General features: G+C 46.4%; 1 protein-coding gene across 2 annotated transcripts in view; it reads right to left on the bottom strand.

Annotated features, from left to right (window-relative positions):
* ARID5B (AT-rich interaction domain 5B) overlaps positions 1-22,012 on the bottom strand; it is a 113,290-nt gene extending 91,278 nt beyond the window's left edge. Inside the window, exons 1-3 of one of the 2 annotated variants that reach the window (XM_059477343.1) lie at positions 21,956-22,012; positions 21,523-21,783; positions 8,518-8,743 (exon numbers count right to left, since the gene is read on the bottom strand). In XM_059477343.1, coding sequence (XP_059333326.1) covers positions 8,518-8,743; positions 21,523-21,783; positions 21,956-21,976 — 508 coding nt within the window. In that variant the 5' untranslated portion in view covers positions 21,977-22,012. Of the gene's footprint in view, positions 1-8,517; positions 8,744-21,522; positions 21,814-21,955 lie in introns of those variants that run through there. The other variant, XM_059477342.1, reaches the window with a different exon arrangement.
* Positions 22,013-22,605: the final 593 nt, after the last annotated feature.

The raw sequence follows: 22,605 nt of genomic DNA, 5'->3' as shown, positions 1-22,605 counted from the left end.
TAAAATTCAGTCAACAAGGCAAAGCTGCCAGAACCAGTCTTCTCCTGTGTACCCCCAGAGCCCCTCTTGGTGCTCACAGAGGTGATACACAGTGCTGGAGGAGATCCCTGGGCTGGGAAAGCACATTTGCTACTGCCCACTCAGCTGCTGCAGCAAAGTCTCTTCCCACAATCTTGTCCAACAACTTCCCTTTCTTTCTAGTGTTCCCACCTCCCACTTTCCCTTGCTTGCCCAAGCAAAGGTCCACCTTGCCAAGCTGAGGAGCCACCACTTGCTGTTGCTGATATATCTATAAATGCTGACATGGCCATTCACTGACAGCTTTTACTCCTGCGTGCCTCTGTCCTATCAAACAATTTCTCAAAAAGGAGAAAAAAGGAATAAAAAGCAAATCTCCACCTTCAAGTTCAGATGCTCTCTCTGACAACCTCTCATGACACAAGACAGATCATCTATAAGAAGAGGAATATTGCATCTCAGAGAGAAAGCACTGGCCTTTCTACAACAACACAATCAGAAGCAGACCAGGATACTTAGGAAAACAGATAACAAGAAACCACACACATCATACTGTGCCTGTAAACAAAGGGCCAGGTGCCTTTCTGGACACGGGAGCAAGAAAGAGCAACTCAAGAAGGCATGGAAGGGAGGTGGTAGGTAAATCTGTTCTGGCTTTTCTCCTTCTCCCTACATGGGAAATGACACCCAGATCTGCCCGTGGTATCAAGAGCACCCACAGAAGAGCCTGAGCTTCTCAGCACAGCCATACAGGTCACAGGCCAGCATGATCCATGGGCTGCCATGAAGACAGCCCTGACTCGATTAACAGAGCACCTGGAGTCCAAGATGGTGCAGGACTCTAACCCTGGGCTCCAGCAGCACAGAATTACAGCACAGGAAAGCAGCCAGGCAGGAAAAAAGAGGATGTCCTTGGGGCCCACCCAGCTATACCACAACATTACATAGGTGTTGGGTTTACAGATCTTAGTACTCAGCGAATTTTTGGCTGGCTGTGTGGAAAGGATATAATGCAGGAAAAAGGCATCAGTGATCTATGAGGGATCACCACAGCTAACCATGGCACACAGAGGAGACCACTGATCACCTCCCTCCATGGGGCTGGGCAAGGGAAGCACAGCAACACAAAACAAGAGATGTCCCAAACTGGGCCCCTGTGGGACCCAGACATAATATGGGCAGGAATGGAAGGTAGAGGGAAGGCTGGGAGTAAAACAGCACCCTCCAAACCAATGATTAAAAAAAAAAACCCAACCAAAAAAAGCATACACTGAGATAAAGTCAGATTCAGAGCACAGCAGCACTGCACCAGGACACACACGTTTCCAGTTACTGGAACAAAAACCCATGGTCAGTAAGAATTAAATGCAAGATCCAACAGTGACTAGAAGGGAAAAAATCCTGGAGAGCAGACACATGTGGGTTATTACACAGCCTGGCAAGGTCAATCCCCGTGCTAAAAGCAGACAAAAATAAAAAAAAGCCATCAAACATTTTTAAAGGGACACTGTCCCACACTGGCTTCTTTGACACTGTCTGTGAATGGTCCTTATTTTTTTTATCTACTTATTTTGTAATTATGTAGGCTATCCTGTTCCAGCCAGAAGCTGCAACAAAACTCTTATTGATGATGCAAACTACTGCAACTTTGACTTTAAGAGAACATGGGGCAGTTCTGTATCCTCACAGGCCAGAGAGTAAAATTTAACTCTTCCTCCTCTTGGTTTCAGCCGTGATTCCTTCTCTGATTATTTCTGAATAGACCAGAACTGCAATTGCAAATGGCCAAGCTCTACATGAATGGCAAAGTGCTCTGTCATACCAATACACAGTTGAAAATGCTGACACAGTGACAGTGGCTATCAGCACAATTCTGATAATCACGTTAGCTCATTCCTGCTGCAGCCAGGTGAACAGCCACTGTGAGTTAGGGGCTACCAAGAGGGAAGTTAACCTGGGATTTTGTTTACATTTCTTGGCATACCCTCCACATTTCAAAGAACAAAATACTGCATCCTCTGTTTCCAGGGCTGATGTGTTGTCATTATATTGCAAAGGTTCCATATTGCTGTCTCCATATTGCAAGAGTTTCATAGCTCCTTTATGTTTCTCACAGGCAGCTCCTCTAAGCACTGACTCTTCTCACAGCAGCCAACTGACTCCAGTTCCCCTTTTAACCAACCACCCCACTCTTTTATAGCACTCTTCTTCTCATTGGCTACAGCTGCGGCCTGGTAAAGTCCAGCCTGTTCCTAATCTCTAATAATTGGCTCAGCTGCAACTCCTTAGGGGTAAGATTACTTTCTATACTATCTTTGGTTTTTTTTTATATTCTATACCCCTAGAGTGATGCTCTCACCCCCTTTTTATAAAAGCTGAAAGGTAGGTCAAAGCTTGATAAAAAATCCAAAACTCTTAGATAAAGCATGCTTGAAGTTTGAGGTATGCAGGGTTAAAACTCCTTTCAAGAATCACAAATAGATGAGGCTCAACACAACCCAGTGGTGAGTGAAAGGCTTCCATAGTCAGTGCATATTAAAATGTTTCCAACCTCACCCTCATCTGCTTCCTTTGCAATGAAGTAGGCTCTCCACAGGGTAAGGAAGAAAATAACAACACTTAAAACATCCCAGCACTATTCAGGCAAACAAGTGGCTGAAAGAAGGACAGACAACCTTGGAAGGACCCCGACAACCTCCTTCCAGGGAGGTGGAGGAAGGTGCAGAGGAGAGCAGCAGTGGCTCAAGAGAGAGGGGCAACTGAGGAGGGAGAGCCCCAAAATGCTACTGAAGATAGGGTCTTCTCCAGGACTGAAATATTGGAAGTACACTGGACTTAATGACTGCATCACCTTTCAGCACTTAAGAGGCAGCCAACAACTGAAGCCAACAAGTATTTGTTAAACTAACTGGTTGACCAGTAATAAAACAAATATTTATCTCTGTCTGTCTGCTCAGCACCTCAGGTTATCTCTGATCCCAAACATGTTAACACCAAAGGTAAGCAGTAATTAAACCAAAAGAAGGTGTTGAACCAAATGAAGCCTTCCTGCTTCACACCCTCTCTGAACAGTCACCCCAACAGAGCTTCCTGCTCCACAGCCTGCTGGCACTCTTGTCCTGCTGCAGCAGTGCAGGCATGTGCTATAAGCTGCACAAACATAGAAGAAAAGCCAGGCCACAGCCTCCTTTTTCCCAAGGGAGTCGTCCTCCTCTATTCAGGCTCCATGGAGCACAACAGACAAGTCAGGTAATAGCCTCATCTATGGCAAAGGACTGTATCAATTGGGCTGGGTAAAATGAGTTAGAGAGGTCACTCTGACCCACAAGACAAAAAACAACATATGGTGCACAAGGGTAGAGAGGGGAAAATGGGATAATGGGACACTTAGAGGAACTTTATCAAGATCAGAATGGCATTCAACTAGGGCAATGAGGACAGGAAGGCACAAGAAGAGGCAAAGAGCGCAGACAGAGAAGAGTGGGAGGGGAAGAGAGGCATGATTTAGGCACAAAGTATGCAGAGTGGCTGTACTCTAAATAGCTAATGATTACTTGGTCAGAAAATTATTGCATCAAGTTAAGCCAGGTGAGCCTGAACTGAGCAGCACGCGACACACAATGAAAAAGGAGAGTCAGCGTCAGACCAGAAGTCACCACAAGTGTCTGAACACGCTACAGCTGCAGATTATCAGTTCTGATAATGGCACAGTTTGACTACATTATAACTTGATAATCCTCATCTGGTGAAGTCACACCTGCTGGAAGGCCACTGGCAAGAGAAATTGGAAGGGCAATGCAACAGCCCAGTGCGCACTGGGGCTGGGAGCTGTGTGGTTGGCACCTTCCAGAAAGACAGCTCATCCCTGCTCTGCCTATCCTTCCAAACTCGCTGCAATGTGCTGGGGACTGGCCAATTTGAGTGGCAACACAAGGTCCAGCAAGGAACTGCAATCTTCCAAGTGAAGATAGGCAAATTATGAGACTGGTAAAGATGAGAAAGTGAGAGGGTGACCCAGTCCTGCAGCACCCAGCTCTGCCCAGCAAGCTTCTCTGGGGAGTTCAAAGGAGCCACTGCTGGAAAACTACAGATGAGAAAAGTATGACTGCTAGAATATACACCTCAGCTAGGAGCAGTAGTTGATCTCCCTGGGTTTCACAGGGAACAAAGATCCAGATTTTATACCCTCAAATGCATGACTGTGGGGAATGAAAGACAGGACAGAACTGATTGCTAAATTTTCTTTGGGTTTCCCCTTGCTGGACCTGAATAAACAAGAAGTAAGTGCAGCAAAACCCCTTCAGTTCACCAGAACTTGCCCATCCCATTACTAACACTGCAGTGCAGGAGCCTGAACCGCCCATTTTGGCATACACCCCCAGAGGATGGATAAAAAGAGTGGCAATGCCAGCTTGGGGACCAAACCCAGAGCTGTGCCATGACAGAGCCAGAGGGCTGCAGACTGCCTGCCTGTGGCACAGCTCCCACCTCCCTGGCCCAGCACAGGCACAGTGGCCATTTGTTCCATGGCTAAACCCAGGCAGCTCTGCAGCTCAGCCTAACCCAAACCAGCAGAGCTGGCGAGCACTAAATTCAGTCATTTTCCCCTCAGTCTCTTCTCTCAATTTCAGCTCTGACTCCTCTATCTTTTATTTCTTTTTCTAAAGACACATTTAGAGATGAAACCATTCATAACTGCCTATCCACAGACAGTTTGTGGCAGCATAATTGACAATGAGTCTGCTGCAAAAATGAAAATGCTGTTTTAATAACCTTGGCCTAAAATACATTCTGTTGTATGCCTCAAAGGGTTTCAATAAAAAGTCAACCTGTAGAGACATATTTTCTTGGCTTAAACAACAATCCAAAGCATATAAATGTAGTCCAACTATAATGACATATTTATAGGCCAATAAAGCTTACACTGCAGCTTTCATACTTCACTTAAAGGAAGTCTGTAAGAAGCAATGTTATATAAAATAATTTGAATTCTTTTTTGAACTATAGCCCAAGGAATACAAATATGCAACTTTGCCATATTTAACCGATAGTGTTTACATGGCTTAGTTGTTAAACATTTCGTAAAATGAAATAATTCCTCATTTGGTGACTTCCCACTGGTTTACCAAATATGGGTATACAAGTCCATTTATTACAAAGAAAAATTCCCTAAATAATTCTGAAGACAAAAATAAATAACTAGCAGCCTCAGCAGTGAATGATTTTATCAGACCAATTCTTCTGGAAAAACAGGTTCTTATGTTCATTATGAATAATACATTCCTGAGCAACTCTATTTTTATATGCTGCATTGTTGTTGCTCTTTATTTTTCCTCAACATTTGAAAGAAATATTCAGAAAGCTATAAATAGTCTTAAGACATAAACTGCTAACATTCAGTATTGACATATTTGTAGAAAGGGACAGACTGTATAACATAAATATCTCAACAGGCAGAAAGAAATAATTCTTAAAAATCATTTTTCAGGCTGAAATCTTGAAGCTCACACAAAAAATGCTATTGCACGATCTTTTATTTAATACAGTCCTAAGGAAAAGTTTTGCATAATTCACTAGTGATAAAAACAACAGTATTTTACAGGAAAAAAACCCAACCCAACAGTTTCTGCAGAAAAGAACGGCAAAGAGAAAAGAAAGAAGAAAAAAAAGAGAAAAGAGGGGGAAGAGAACAAAAGAGAAGAAAGAGAGAACAAAAAAAGGAGACAGAACTACCTTGTTTGAATTAGGGTCGACTTTCAGTTATAGGTTCATGGCTTCTACAGGTTGTGGATTAACCAGGTGTTGCCTTAGTTTTGGCTAAGCAAGTGCCACTGAACACATGGCACAGGGTGCACACTGCTCACACGAGGCCTCACTTTGCTTGATTGTTGTCTGAAGCTGCCCTCCTCCCAGCAGCAGCGTGTTTAATTAAGTATGTTTGCACAGTGACACTTCTCTGGGTCTGTATCAGCCATGTTTTCATTTCATCCGGGTTATTTCACTCCCCACCACTCCTGGATAATGTGTGAAAACTGGTTTTGTTTCTTCTGTAAAGCTTTTTTGAGCTCTTTGCTAGGGATATAATTTCCTACTACATTTTAGAGCTTGATTCAAAAACATCTAGTAGGAAAAGCTACAGAATCTACTTGCTTTTATGGAATTTTTCTGTAATGGAAACATGCCATTTCATAGGAAAAAAAGGGGTCCAGGAGATCATGTTGTTTATCTGGGCCTTTTCAACACCTGGTTCAGCAACTTCCTCACCTACAGCCAGGGTTAAACACCAGCACCAAGTGAGGGACCTTTGTGTGACAGTGCACTGTGCTCCTCTTACAGCTCTATTTTAAGAGGAAAGACTATCCCATCCCATTGTGCTGGGGACCTGCTGCAGAAGTGATTGCTAATAAATCTTTTGATCACCGCAGCAGAGCGCTGCTCTGTTGGCACTGAGGATTGGAAAAGGTCTGTGGGCACACGTCCCAACAGGCAGTAAAGCTGCCCTCTGACAGCAGAGAAGAGACAACATCAGCAGCTCAAACACCTCAGACACCCCACATCATGCCTCTGCCTCCAGCTGGGGACATGACAACTCCCAGAGCAATGTCAACCCTGACCAACCACTCAGAACAAGAGAGTAAATCCTCTTTGTCTCACCATAGATGAAACAAACACCCGAGCTCATGGATTGCCTACAGGACACCAACTAGGGCTGCTCCACCAGTTTCAAAGATCACCAATCTTCTGAGTTTTTGTGTCAGATCCAAGAAGCAAAATAGGATTAAATTCTTGGCTCTTTCAAATGGTAAAAAAGTAATCTCAATACTAGATTTAGGAAATTAATTGATTCCCTTAATAGGCCGGATCAATTGTCTGTATCAATGTATCTAGTCAGCTACAGGTCTTTGTGAACCTTTGGTTTCACTCCTGTCAACCAGTCATTATGAAGATAAAGGCAGTCATAACCAAACATTAGCCAAAATTCCCTTTTCTACAGAAAAAAAAAAAAAAAAACCCAATGCAACAATAAAGCCAGAGCCAGCAACTGAAAATGAGCAACATCAGAATGTGGGGTTATCAAAATTATACCATATAGTTTGCATTCCGTGAGCGTTTTCAGTATAACCCCTACTTTGAAAGGCTTAACATGCAACTATAAGCCTTGGGCTTAAAGATAATTTTCTCTGGCTCCTAGGGTAGATAATAGCAATTTCATAACTTACCACAAGGAGTTTTTTGTTTGTTGAAAACAAAAACAAGAAAACATTAGCACACAAAAGTTCTGTCTGAAAAACATTAAGATTCTTCTGACACAACAAACAAATGCAAATAAATGTACTGCATAAAGATACCAGGGCAATAGCAGAGAAAATTACTGCATGTAATTATGAACTAGAAGAAACCACAGAGAAAAGCAAAGAGAGAAAGAACTGCATGGCTTAATTTTTCCCTGGACATGCAATGAAAAACAAGATCAACTTCCAATTGTACTTGAATCTTCCAACCTACACAGCTAATGGTAACATGTGAAATTGACACAATCATTTCACCATTTGATAAGATCAGAAAAATGAGATGCAGAAGATAAATCTTCCAAGACAGATCTTCAGCTTCATGTAACTTGGCTTCCATGCCAACCTAGTCATGACACTATAAAACAGAACTTGGCCCTGCACTCCTGTTCACATAGATACAAAAGCATGTCCTCAAATGCATCAGGCCTAGCTCTTACTTTCTTACCTTTTCACACATTATGGCCTAAACTTGATGCTTTTCAAACATGGAACATTTATTAAAAATTTGGCAGAAGAGAGAAATGTCCCTGGTATGCACTTCTAAGTGCCATCTCTGACAGCTGTTACACATCCAAGGTCCTAATCCCACAAACAGGCACGTTTACCAAGAGAAGACTGATCTCCCTTGGACCTGGGAACCCACCACAGGCATTACAGGTGTGAGTGCCTGTGCAACAAAGCAGTCCCACAGCTGCAAGCCTGTCTGCAACCACCCAAAGCAGCAGAGCTACCAACTCCCTTTCTGAAAACAGGGGAAGAAAGCACAGGGCTGTGTATGGAGACAGTGGGGTGCTCACAGAGCCCCTCAGCAACACAAAGCTGAGAAGGAAACACCATGGAAGGGACACATCCCTACTGAATGTGACACAGAGCCAGCCATACAGTGTTCAGCTCTGACCTGATCCCCCAGCCTGCAGAGCCCCAGGGAGAGCCTGGGACAATTATTTGTATGCACATCTGCAGGGTTTGAGCTGCAGTGCTCGGGGCCATACAGACAGGTATCACAGTGTTACCCCACACCAGTCTGCAAGGAGCTCCAGATGAGCTCACTACCACCACTCATCCCACACAGGTATCTCATGGCCACACCTCTGCCCCAGGCTCAGACATACCTTGGGAATCTGCAGTGGCATGGCAGGATCAGGCTGTTTTCAAAAGACACTCTCCCACAGGCCCCTTCCCACAAGAGAAAGTAAGGGATACTCACCAAGGTCAGCCTTTTCCTTCAGAATATCTTTGAAGTTCAAGCCACTGTTCAGTGTGGATTGTCTGTATCTTGTCAAGGCCTCTTTCTGCCCATTTTTCCCCACATCCATGGGCTGGACCGGCTCAGCCCGGAAACCACACTTCCACTTGGAGAAATCTGACTGTGCCCATTTTGCCAAGTCCTCAAGCTTCACAGTCACTTTTTCTGAAACAGCAATAACTTCATCCTGCAAGAAGTGATCAGATGAGAATACAACATGTCACTCTGGGCTCCCTGATGACTGAGAAACCAGTAATATCATCCTGCACTGACTCCTGCAAAAGCCTGTCTTGCTGCAGGCTGAGTAATTTTTCTGTATCACAGAATAGCTAGTGCTTAATTTATTCCTCTTGCCACCTAAGTGGAAATATTAGTTGTTTACTTGAAGCAAATATACAGCATCTAAAGACAATTTCTAGAACCAGGGCAATGATCCTAAAAGGCATTTGAAATGCAGGTTGCCAAATCACATTCTGTATAACCCAAGGCCTTGAGGGAAAGATGCTTTTTAGGTGCAATTAGCTGCAAATGTAAAAATTCATGGCTGGATGACTAATGGTTATAGTTAGTCCTGAAATAAATGGACTAAGTAAATCTCAGATTCTTGGAACTCTGACTCACCAGAAAATTCCTATGTTTATGGTACATTTTCCCTTGGCTTATGCACAAATATTGAATTTAACTTTTGTCCTTAAAATTAAATAAAACTGTGATGTAATCCCAAAAGAAATACTACATAAATGTGCTTCCCACGAAAAGAAACTTGCACATTCTCATGTTTCTTAAAACCTTTTTCAAGATCAGAACTGTAATTTTTTTCCCCCCTTCTAAAACATACATTCTAAGAAGAGCACTTAAACTTAGTTTAGCCTCCAGAACATACACTTAAATTAATCAGTCCTAATTGCTGGATTTTAACCTTCCAGGAAACAATCAACTCCTCTCAGTCATGATGAATAAGCAGAATATTTTACAGCTGACTCCACTGAGCAAGGGATCAAGAAAGCCTCAGAAAATAAACAAACAAACATACATATCCAGCAAGATACACTCCAGATTTTTTTTGTTAAAACAGCAGAAATAATTTATGTTGTAACAAGAGCTGGCTGTACACCACACCTTGCCCACGACACATTTCTAACACTAAATAAGGTTTCAGGTTCTTGAAATAAATAAACCAGAATCCAATTTTTCTCTCAAATAAACATAAGTATTTGCAAAGGGGAGAGAAATTCTTTGAGTTATTAAACAAAGGGAAAAGCACGATTGATTCTCTCTGTGTGTTTTTTTTGTCCACTGAACACATTCCTCAGGAAATAAAATACTGCTCAATGGAAAAAAAAAGAAAACAGCTTTATTGTGACAAGTCGCATACAATACAAAACCTGAAGTAATTCTAGTAAAAAACCAGATCTGATATTCCTCTCTTCCTTATATAATACAAAACTGTTTTATAAGCAGGCACCTTCATTACATTTAGTGCAATAACAAATATTTGGTCAGAAGTGAACAGCATGTTTATATGCTAAGCAAGCTTGTAATAAAATCTTTTCCTTTATCACTGCACAGCATAAGAGCCTCCACCAAACAACAAACAATAACAGTGATGCTTTAAATCTCTGTTTATGACAAACGTCAATACTTTGTAAACAAGCACTGGGTACTACAAAGTACAATTTCAATGGATGGTTTCACCCAATTTCATTACACCATCCACTTGAAATAAAAAAGCTGTAGTTGCTATGCATTTTATAGCTATTACATGGTGATTATTAAATGTCAGGATGGAAAAAAATAATACATATATATAAATATCAGGCTGCCTGCAGACAGTCTCAGCAATTTCTGGATGAAGTCCTCTCTTAGGGTGTCGAATACCATCACCAGCTACTACACAATTTCTCGTATTCCATACCAGAGAAATCTACTTAGCAGCAGTTAAAAAAAAAACCCTGAAAAACCAACAAAAACCTGACTTGGAGATCAGACATGCTTCTGGTTAAAATATTATTTTCCAAATAGCTTTCATGATCAAATGATTATGATTTCAATTACTAGTTTCTTCATATCCTTTCCAAGAACTGGTATGACTAATTTTGGCTGGCATACAAAGTAAGCCGAGCAGACAATTTATTAACCAAAAGAAAAGTACAATCACTATTACATCATCAATGAATAAACTTGTTTTTGAGAATGCAACCTTCGCACACACACACATGATGTGTACACGGGAGGAGAAAGAAACTGAATTAAAAAAAAAACAAGATAAACAAACAACAACAACAAAACAAAATAAACCAAAAAATACCACAAAAATCCCCCCCCAAAAGCCCTACTGTACCAAGGGTGAAACGATACTGGTGCACTCTGTCAGGCTGTCATGGAGGGGGAACTGCAGAGGCAGGAGCAGGGGACCTTTTGGGGAGCTGGGGAAAGCACAGCCCAGCCATGAGTTTCCTGCGGCAGCAGCACATCCAGCCACGGGAATCTGAGGTGTTCAGCATCCCCACATGGATGTGAGGGGCCAGAAAAACAAAGACACAGCAAAAATGCCACTCTCTGCCACCCCTCAGACCTCTGCAAAGTGACACCAAGCATCCAAATGCAGCCACAGCGTGCAAAGGGGTGCCCAGGATGGCACCAGGGAGCAGCCCAGCACAAATACAAAACACAGAAGGAGTCCACGCTGTCCCTGTGCTGTGACAAGGACTCTGGGCTAAACCTCCCTCCACAGCTGCTGGCCCCTTGTCAGGGCCACCCGGCCACCTCCACACCAGCCTTGTCCCCAAGGACAGCTGGTCACCCCTGCAGCAGCTACGTCCCAAATCCCTGTCCCCAAGGCACAAGGCTGGCCCCCAAATCTCTGTCCCCAAGGCACCAGGCTGGCCCTCAAATCCCTGTCCCCAAGGCACCAGGCTGGCCCTCAAATCCCTGTCCTCCCCGGGTACTGCCAGCGATCCCCACAGCGGCACCAGGGAAACGCGGCCTCGTTCACTTTTAGGCGGGAAATGGAAAAATGACCTGAACCGCCTCAGAACCTGCCTTGGGCCACCCTGCCTGTCACACAGCAGGACTGGACAGACCTGCTCCCTTCCCTCAGCACTCACTTGTGACCCAGTTCACACAGAATTGTCCACATTCTTCCCAACTCCTCAAGTGCTCCTCAAACGCTGTGGGTCAGCCTGCAGGCCTCGTCTGCCAACAGACCTCACCCATGTGGGACTGCATCTCCAGGGGTGCTCCTACCCCAGCGCCTCACCGTGCAAACACTGAGCCAGCATGGCAGGGGGCTCCAGTCTCTACTTGGTCACCCAGCCAGGCATGGCAGGGGGCTCCAGTCTCTGCTTTTGGAGCAGCCCGAGCCACAGGCAGCTCCAGCGGGGTTGTCTTGCCCACATCTTGGCAGTCTGCCAACACCAGAGGTCACCTGCCCTTGCACCACAGCACCCAGAGGTCACCCAACTATCTAACCAGCTCTGCAATTTCAATGTGCCTTGCCACGCTTTCGTACATTCTTCAGCAACCTTTCCAAGCACTCAATCCCAAACTGCTGTGGTGTTTGGGGGGTTTTTTAGAGCAGCAGGTGACAAAGGGGTCCTTCTCCTTTTTGGTTAAGCCCCATGTCACAACAAAAGTTGCTCTGGGACCTGCAGAGCTCTGCCAGCCACAGGAGTTCCTATATCCCTGTGGTATCAACCACTATCTGCTGCCACAGCCCTTCTAGAGAAAGCCCTTCAACAAGATGACAAAGGAATACAGATGTTGAAAAAATAAAAACCAGGTACACAGTGACACATGACTAACAAACCTTTAGAAGATTAAAGAAATCTGCTGTATAACCTTCATGTCATTCATAATTATATCTCTGTGTAAACATGAAAAACCACCCACATAGCAAACAGTGCATATATATCTCTATCTATACAAAATCAACTCATCATGTATTAGCTATGCTCTGAAGTGATATGTTTATGAGGTCTCCATTGCACAGTTAAGTCTTTAATTACCATTTTTTCCTGCTACAGCAAGAAGAGAAAACAACCAGCAGAGATTTCAACTCTGCTCAGGAATAAGATTTTATCCAGTGGACCTGACCAACTAACTGGTCAATGGCCCAATGGACCAATGGTTTCAGCCATAATGTTGTCTAAATCTCTAAATAAGCACTGACTATAGAAAGAGGCACTTTTTTAGCTGCTTCTATAAAAATGGTTATTGAGTCAGCCTGTAATTTTAGCATGTCTTGTAAGACTTCTGAGCACAGTACAATTCTTTCACCTATCACGTAGAAAATGGGGAGATGGTTAAGAAAGATGGTGACACAAACCCTTCTCATCCATCTCTTATTTTTTTAAGAGCATACTGGATTTGCATTTCCAGAGAAGTCATCCAGGGAGAAGAGGACAGCATCTTCTCGAGAGCCATTATGCTCAAATATTATGTCACTGTTGTCTAAGCAACCATCACAGCCTTGTGAAAGCACAGAATGCTATATTGCTTGACTCAGCAGATGGCTGAAATGCTTATATTCAGGGAAACAGGTCAGGTAGTTATAATAGCTTAAAGCAGATAATTATTTTTTAGAAGAAATATTAACTCTTACAAGGCAGGGAGTCACAGGGCAGCACAGGGAGGTCATACATCTTGATTGCACACCCACATATGGTACATCACAACTCCTTACTCATTGCCAATAACTAGAAAAGATTTATATTTTAGAGACATTGAGGCAGCCTTAAAAGAATTACAGCAACTGAGATATCTCAAAATTTTGACATGCTGAGACTGTTTTCACTCCAGTACTTCCAGAGGTCATTTAAGGAATTCTGGAGGGCATGAGTGAGTCAAACACCTGCTTGGCAGTCTCCTAACATCAAATATGTGGCCTAGAGAGAAACACGAGATGTACTGTAAAAACTCTTGCTGATAATTACAGGAGACACTGCATGTCATTTATCTGATCAGTATGATTTGCATTAGAAAACATCTTCAAGCCTCTTCTGTGAAATCTTTAGCACAGTAGATAGCTGGGGATGCGTATTTTACAACCCAGTACATTGCTGATGAAAACACATTCATCCACAGGAGCAAAAAATACAGTGTGACTCTTACAGACTGCATTCACCAGGGATAACAGAACTGTTATTTCATTTGGGCATAAAGCCCTTATCCTTGGCTGGTTTTACACCCCACATATATTTTAGGGATTTGCAATTGAAGTGAAAAGGACCTTCCCGTACCATGTGTACGTAACACGGCAGTTCTTGACTCAGGAATCCAGTTCCCTGCTCTAGACCCCTTTGAGGAGCAGGAGCCCATGCTGCAGACATGCAGAAGGGAAGGAGGGAGCTCACTGCCAATAAGCACCTCTCCCACAGGAAGGCTTTTACCTGGATGTTTGAGGGAAGTACCATCAGCTTTGTTTGACAGCACAGTTAAAACAAAAGGTCTCCTGATCACAGTCTTTAGTCCAGAGCTCTTCTCTGCCATCCAGACACTATCAGGGCACTGGGACAGCAGAAGAAACCAGGTCATCTCAGTTCAGCCCTAACCCACCCACCCAAAGTCACTCAGGAACCTGAACCCAGGTCTCCAGAAGCATCTCCTAAAAGCAGCACTCCTTTCAGGGACCATACTCAGCTCTAAAGGAGGAAAGAGCATTTGTACAGGGCTGATTTACTCTCAGAGACTTCTCCTAGAGTAAAATGGTCCTGTCTCCTTACTGCCAGTGGTGGGCTGGGAATATGCACAAAAGTTTTGAAGACTGCAGGACCCCAAACTAGCTAAAAAACTGGCTGTGTGGTGGAAAAGGCCTGGCTCTGGGATGTGCCCTGCTCAGCCTCCCTTACAGGGCACACGAAGGACTCTCCTGCTGTAAGCATGCTGCAGACCTCCTGTTCCACAGGTGGGATCACTGAATGACAGGGAAGCCTCACAAGAGGCTGCAGAGCTTGGCACAGGCAGGAGCAGCTTTCTTTCCCCTGACCCTGCTCAGAGTGCCTCATTTGGGGCCATCTCCTCATGCACCCCCTAGCCCAGGGCAGACAGAGGTGTCCCAAAGGATTTGTGGAGCACAACTGACTGCTGGGGTGTGGACCTGTTCCCTGGAGGCACCTACATACAGGGACCTACAGAGACCACTGCTTTCCACCCATGAACCTATGGGGAGAGCCTTGAGAAGGGAAGCATGCATAGATCAGGAATTTACCTGGCCCACTAGAGAATTTTAAAGAGGCCAAGACAGAACCTTTCATCTGTTAATCCTTTCCTAATTACTTTAAAGGGCTATAATGATCTTGTTAAACTCAGGTGACAGGTATTTCCCCAGCCTAAACACAGCTGTACAGAGCTGTCTGAAACTCACACTGATGTGTTCATCTCTTCTTCCAGGGTCCAAAACCAAGAGAAAAGACCAAATTAAAAGGACATGGCTGAAGCATGTGAAGTCCTATGGTTTTTGCTTTCCCTTGTATTAGCAAGCAGCATTTTCCACATGACTCAGTAATTCCAAAGCCAGACACACAAAATGACCTGGGGCAGAACACCACCATGTCTCTGCAGGATGCTTTTTGGGGTCCTGGAAGTGGGGTGGAGATGGGGTGCACAGAGGAATGGCTGTGAGCAGTTAGACATGACATTTCTGCTGTGAGCCTCCTTCTTTGTGACTGGGGTGTTTTTTTCTCCCTCCTCCCACTCCCAGCCAGAGGTTCGAATTGAATTTATATCTGTCATTGCAGATAGAAGTTCTGACCAAATAGAAAATAGGCTTCAGTCAAAATGTTTTGCCGTCAGATAGCTCACAGATCTCAGAGAGCTGTTTTAGTTTAGGCAAGTTGACAAGCAATTCATTCCTAATTTTGCCTACTACAGTTACAGTATGAGAAGCTTTCCTCATAGATTACATAATTATATTTTTTCTTAACAAGGAGTACATGGCATTAGCAGGTTTAAATTATGCAAGCTTATTCTTCTGTCTTTTGTTATATTGTGTTCTATTGTGCTGGTAAAACAATATGTGCTTTAATTAGCAAATATCTGTAAATAATTTACTTGCTTTTCATACAGCAGAACAATGGAGCCAATTTTCACATACATCCACTGAGCATGTCTAGGGGGTTTCTTGCCAGAACCTTCCATTGTTCAGTATCTGTATCAATCTGCCCATCATTAGCAGCTAACGTTCAACAACCCAGTAAGACATTAAAGTTTTGGCCCCCAGGAGTAGCCCCAAGCCCCCCAAATCCGAGGCTACGCTTTGCAAAGAAAGATTAAAATATCCAGAAAATGAAAACAAACTCTTTTATTATCTATAACCCTGGCACCTTCGTATAGAAACATGGACGCCTGCCAAGCATTAAGGTCATTGGATTAATGCCATAAAATGCCGATGTTCATCTGACCTTCTGACTGCATTTTAGTTACAAATAAAAAGCTCAACTTGATACAACACCATGAATCACCCGAGTGTCTAGGCTGTGCAGGGTTAACGCTGGGTGTGAACCCACACTGCACACGCACAAACAAACACACGCACACAAAGAAAAAAAGCTCTTAAATCAAGAGTGGATGACTGTTCAGAGACTTAAGGCATTGTTATTTTGAATGCGAATGAAAGGACCAGAACAAGCATTGCAAGAATATTTCAATTATGTATTTCCCAGAACTACATCTCTGAGCAACTAATGCAAATATTGCTCCCATAGCAGTAGAACTTCTTCCCGAATAAAAGCATATGAGAGCTTGAATCAGAACATACTTTCTATATCATTCGCATATTGTTTGAATATTATTAAAAATGCAAAATCTATGTATGCGTTACTCTCCTGAGCAATACAGTAATTATGATTAAGGGACAAGCAGCACAAAAAGAGCCAATTTATCTTACTTGCGCTTAGGAATACTATTGTGTAACTAAGCAACTAAAGACAAAATATAGTCTAATTAATTCACTCCTATGCTTATTTAAAAGACACAATTAGAACATTTTTATTTTCCAGCCTGCACAGTATCTCAACATGCTTGAGGGTGTACCATGTGAGGCCTATTATTCTCCAAAGACAAGAGTTTAATGTTTAGTGCCACTGATCAGACTGGGAACAGCAACTCTGGAAAGCAGTGGGTGTATTTTACAGTCTGAATGCACAGGGAAGGGGAGGGAAAGAAGAAAGGAAATAAAATAAAAAGTTGGGTTTGTTTTTTTTTTTTTAAGGAATCTGCCTTAAATAACTAGATATTCCAGATTGCTGGCTAATGGCTAGCAACATGTGGCTTCTCTGAGTAATATCATTGCCCTGTCCTTCCTTTGCCAGCTTATGCTACTGGTGGCAAGAGAGATAAAAATATACAGAGTGGATATGCAATTACCAAACCCACGATATTTTATGACAAATGCCATTTCTCTAACACTGTTATTACAGTGTGCCTGATTTCCAAAGCTGAATTAATTTGAGCAAGTGTACAGTGGAGATTGATGCTATTAGCATGATTTTAAAGCACCCTTTAATAATCATAATCTGCATGTTTGAAACGTGTTGCCATTACCAGTGTTGACAGATACGAGCATAAGGCACACACCGTGGAGGCTAAAACAAGGCTATTCTCATTTCAAATAAGAGCGTACAGATTCCTACGTCTGTAAAAAAACCAAAATCCATTACTGTAAAAAGGGAGTAGCACATTTTTCTAGGGGGGTGGCAATAAAGCAGTGCTCTTACAAGACACCATGCCTGGGCCAGCCTATGCTACCTTTAGGCACTGGGGTAGGACCCCCACAAGTCAAGAGTCCCAACAAAATGAACCAGGCTTTCGAGGGATGCTGTCAGCATCTATCCCAAATTGAATAGAGAACAAAACCACTGATTCCCTTAACTTTCTGGAAGAATCTCTTCTGCAATTATAAATGACACACATTTATGGAGTGACTTCTTTTTTTTCCTTTACCCCAATTAGTCTGAAAATGCAAAATACTTCTAGGGAAATAATTACAGGAAACTAGCTCTCTCCTCTCCTCTCCTCTCTATGAGCAACGCTTACTCATGTAAATTACTTGCATGAGTAAGGATTATTTGCAAGGCGAAAAGCATTGCATCAGATCCCCAGTTTGGGAGAAGAGATGAAATCAACATGAGTTCGTAGTAAACTTTGCTGCTATGAATGAACCAAAGGCAGATCCCCACTGACAGTCCGGCCTCAATGGAAGCAGCATTCACCACGATGCAGAGCAATGCAGCGAATGTCATACCATGCAAAATGAATTAGCTGCTTATTTCGGGGTTTTTAGGAATTGTATGCATCACATCAAATACCATCCCTGGACTTAATGATATCAACTTTGAAATGCATTTTTAAGCCTAGTCTAACTAATGCCAACACCTTTAAAAACATGAAAGCACAAGGCACCAACAAGCATTTTGCTCTACAACTGCTTTTGCAAAGGTCAGTCATTCCACAGCCCCACACCACCCCTTGGAGCACAGAACAGTAAATGAGCTGGAGGAAGGTTTGCCAAGACCTTGTGAGCTGGAGGGTGAGCCCACCTCGTGCCCCCTGAATGCCACAGGACCAGGCACGAGGGGCCAGGGCAGGCACTTTCTGACAGCACACAGCTTCTCACACTTGAGTGTCAGCAAAGCTGGGGGCCTGCTTTCCACATGCACCCCATCAAACTGTTTCAAACACAATGGGGTGCCCTTAAAGGTGCTCCCTCTGGATCTTCATAGGCCTCCAGGCAATCGTGTTCTGACCCCTGTGTGAGGCACCTGCTGTCAAGGAGATCTTCCCTGCCCATGCGGAAGGTGACACGGGACCCCACCAGACCAGAATCAGTGAGAAAATCAAGGCAAGGTGGTGACTTCCTCCACCAAAAGACCCTGTTTTGGTAATGGCTCTGTAGGAATGGAGGAGAATCACTTCTTCCTTGCTGGGGGGAAAAGAGACACTGGCTCTCTGGCCAGTGTTGCACCTGCTGCAGTGTCTGGGCTTGATGGTGAGGTGGGAAGCAGCACGCCCAGGCTACCCTGTTTTGGAAGCAGCAACAAAGTTTTCAGTGAAGTAGCACAAAACTCTTCTAGTTCACCTAGCAGGGGCCTCCCAGGCCCTGCTGCTCTTAAAAAAGTGTCTCTACCCCTGGTCTGAGCATAATGCCTGAGCTGGTCCCAGGACATGCTCTTCACGCATGTCTCCTTGGGATGCAATAAGCATCAGGGTCAGAAGCACCCATACTTCCTGCATGTGAGCAGCCCCATCCCACATTCACCATCCACTGAGAGTCCCTGGGAAACAATCTCTGTCAGCTCCTGGCATCAAAAGGGAGTTTCTCCACTGTGGTGATGGGGATGCTGAGCCTTAGGTGGAAAGAAGGGTACTGAAGCAGAAGCACACCTGGGCTTGAACCTTCCCTGGATCTGGGCAGTGCATGGAAACATCCGGTTTCAGCAGCACTCAAGAGTTATATTTAAATCTGGATGATGAATTCAGCTAGCTATAAAAAGACTTATATTTACACTTATTGCTGATTAGCTCAAACATTTGGCAATCAGATAAAATACGCCATCAGAAATTTGTGAGTAACAGAAGCATTACATCCCTCCTTGCAGCCACTAGCTGAATATTGTCACAGTGTCAGTGCTGCTATTACGGAAAACAGGCAGCCAGCTGCTTCTATTAATCACGCCGCTAGCTCAGGTAGCTGCTGGAGACCGTGCCTAAATCTCTGGTGGGCTCAATCACAAGCCTGCAATTCAGCCACTTGCTCCCCTCCCCAATAATTTCAGTGACAGCCCCGTCACCCTTTGCCTCAGACACCACAGGTTCGCAATACACGCTTAACCACGGGCTCACTCCATCCCTACTCCCTGAATGCACAATGAGGTATTTTATCCCATCAGCAATCCCACACCACAAATAAGGTCCCCTCTGATGGCTATAAGCCGCATCTGACTCGAGAGCCACATCTCCTCCTGCAGAAGGGGCCCAGGCCAGAGCTAGGAAGCCCCATGACCCCAGAGGCGGCCCTGCTGCCCCTTTGGGGACCAAGACGAGTGTCATTTACCAAAGGGACTGGGACCTTGGGGTGCCATGGGGAAACAGCTGCCCCTGTCCCCCAGTGAGAGCAGTTACCCCAGCCAGCCAGCACCCAGTTTTTTGTCTCTCTGCTGCCGGCACATCCCCAAGCACTGCTCGGATTGTTCCAAACTATTAAAAATCGATCATAAAAAATCATTCCTATGTCTATAAACAAGTTAATGGAGTAAGTGAAAACAAAGTACATTTCTTAATGGGAGTGTTATGTTGCCCTCTCTAGGCCCTGGCTCTCAGTGCCGGTTTCTGTAGGCTCCCTGCCAGAGAAGTATCACTCAGAGCTGTTGCTGTTGCTGCTGCTGCTACTCTGCTAATGAATGACTAACTTAGGCCAGAGGGGAAATGACATCACCGGAGTGTAAAACACAACTGCATTAGGAAACTTTTTACCTGCTTTACATTTGTCATAATTATTCTACACAATACAGCCGGCATTTGCATAATTTCAAGGCGTGCCATTATCTTAATTGAAAATTGTTTTCATATGGTTGAATAATGCAGAATGACATCAGTTAAGCCGCAATGAAATGCACAAGTATAATCACACGGCTAATTACTAGCGGTGTTTGCATGTAAAAATAAATAAAATCGTGCGTATTATTAGGAAGGTACATGCAGCTGAGAACTCTCGTACCGGAGCAGCGTTTTACTCGTAATGGTAGGATTAATTTTCTCTGATGTTCCTACCACAGTAACATGAGCTGATCATTAAGGCGTATTAAAATGATTTGTGTCCCTTTCCCCACCCCCCTCCCTTCCAAATATCTTTCATTTTACACACACATGAGACACGCAGAGGCACAGTTTTAAATAGTCACCACGGGCAATTTCAGAGCATCCATTGCTCACTGTCATCTCCCTGATTCTTAGGAAAAGGCTCTCTTATCTCAGCGGCACGCACAGAAAATTAAAGTGAAGAGGTGGCAGCGAGCGAAGGTGGCTCCGAGACGCGTTTCGGCTGCGTACGCGTGTGTGCGGGTACACGGCTACGCCGGCACCTACAGCCACGCGTGCCTCCGAAACAGCTCCTGCGGACAGCCCCCCCCCACCCTTGGACCCAACCCCCGGCATCTCCAACAGAAGTTCCCCCAAAACATCTCGTCCCCCTCCCGCCTGGTCTCCAGCCCCTCTCGGGGACCCTCGCCATCCCCGCAGCCCCCTGCCTGGGTACCTCACCCGTCCCCCGCCCCAGACTGAAGCAATGAATTTGAAAAGCAGATAACGGGAGGGCTCGGGGCTGGGGCGGGGCGGTGCGGGGCTGCGCGGCCCCATCCCGGGCTGCGCGGCCGCCGGCGGAGGGTGCCGGCGCGCAGCGCGTTTGCGCCGGGAGCGCGGCGGCTCCGAAATACGCCCAGGCATATCTGCAAGTTATTTGAATGTATTATTCCCGTACCTGTCATTTATCACTTTATTCAACACGTCCCTGCCAGCAAGAGAGCGTTTGATCTCCCTCTGCCTCCATTTCGTAATTTCCGCCCTCTTAAACATATCGAATACTTAAAAAAAGCCCCGAACAATATCGAAATCCCCCCAAGGTGTTTTTTTCCCCCCGCTTTTCCGTGTGTTTTGCTTTCGGGTTTTTTTTGTTTTGTTGGCTTTTTTGTTGTTCCTAAGCAGAAGGATAGGGCGAGCCCCGCACACACTCCGCTGCCCGCCGGGCCGGGGCCGCCCCGCACCCCGACCCCCTCCCTCCTTCCCCCCTCCCGCACAAGTTCCCGGTCAGCGCGCACCGGTGCGCCCCGACGGCGCGGCCCCTCCGCGCTGCCCCGCCACGCACGGCGGGGAGAGGGACGCGGGTGGGGGGAGCCAGGAGAGGGGGGAGCCGAGCCCGGGCATGCAGGTGGGGACGGGCGCGGGGGAAGGGGGGGCCGGCGCCGCGTTTACCACCTCGCCATGGTCACTGGTCCTGCCCTGGGGGGTGTCCTCGGGGAGAAAATAAAGTTTGGCGCTGGAGAGAAGTTGCCGGCTGGTGCGCTCCTCCCAGAGCAGCTGCAGCTCCGCGATGCAGGCGGGCTCCTCCGCGCGGCACCGCACGAAGAAGAAGTCGCCGAGGGAGAGGACCCGCGCCCGGCCGCCGCCGCGGCGCTGGAAGCGGAACGCCCTGTAGAAGACGTAGGGGCCGTGCGAGCCGCACGGGGCGCCGACCCACTGCGGGGAACAACAACACGGCAGCGGCATCAGCGCCGGCTCCGCGCCGCGCCGCGCCGCGCAGGGGCAGGAGGAGGAAGAGGGCGGCGGGAGGGGAGCGCGGGAGGGAGGGAGGGGGCTCCGCGGCGGCGGGGGGCGCGGGGCGGGGCGGGGGCGCGGGGCGGCGCGGTACCTGCAGTGCGCTGCGCTCCATCGCGGCTCCGGCGCGATTGAACTCAACATTCTCCCAAACTTGTTGGCGTGAATGGAGCCCGGCAGGTCCTGGCAGGGCGAAGCCGGCCCCGCCGCCCGCCGCCCCCCGCCGCCGCCGCCCCCGCGCCGCCCCGCCGCCGCCGCCGCCTCCCGCCCCGCCGCGCGCGGCGACGCCCCCCCCTGCCGCCCGCCCCCCGCTCCGCCGCCCCGCCGCCGCCCCGCCGCGTCCCGCCGCCGGCGCCACCCGACGCCGGCCGGGCCCCCGACGCCCGCCCGGGCCGGGCAAAAATGCCGCGGGGCGGCTGCGGGCCTCGGGGGGGTGGCGCGGAGGCGGCGGGGCGGCGGCGGGGCCCCTGTCCGCGCTCGGCGATTTTTGGGGGGCCGAAAGGGCGGGCGGGCGCGCTGCGGATCTGACAGGACCTGCCCGTATATGTCTAATATAAAGACCATTTCCTGCGGCGCGAGGGGCGCTGCTCGTCCGCGCGCGCCCGGCGGGACCGCCCGCTCCCACCGCCCGATCCCGCTCCCACCCCCGGCAGCCGCGGAGCGCACGGCGGGGGCTGCGCCCCCCCTGCCGCCCCCCCCGGCGGCCGCGGAGGGCGGGCGGCGCGTCCCTAATTTATTTATCGC

Source organism: Ammospiza nelsoni, chromosome 8, assembly GCF_027579445.1.
Source record: "Ammospiza nelsoni isolate bAmmNel1 chromosome 8, bAmmNel1.pri, whole genome shotgun sequence".
NCBI lineage: Eukaryota > Metazoa > Chordata > Aves > Passeriformes > Passerellidae > Ammospiza > Ammospiza nelsoni.
This window is presented reverse-complemented; position numbering and strand designations above follow the sequence as displayed.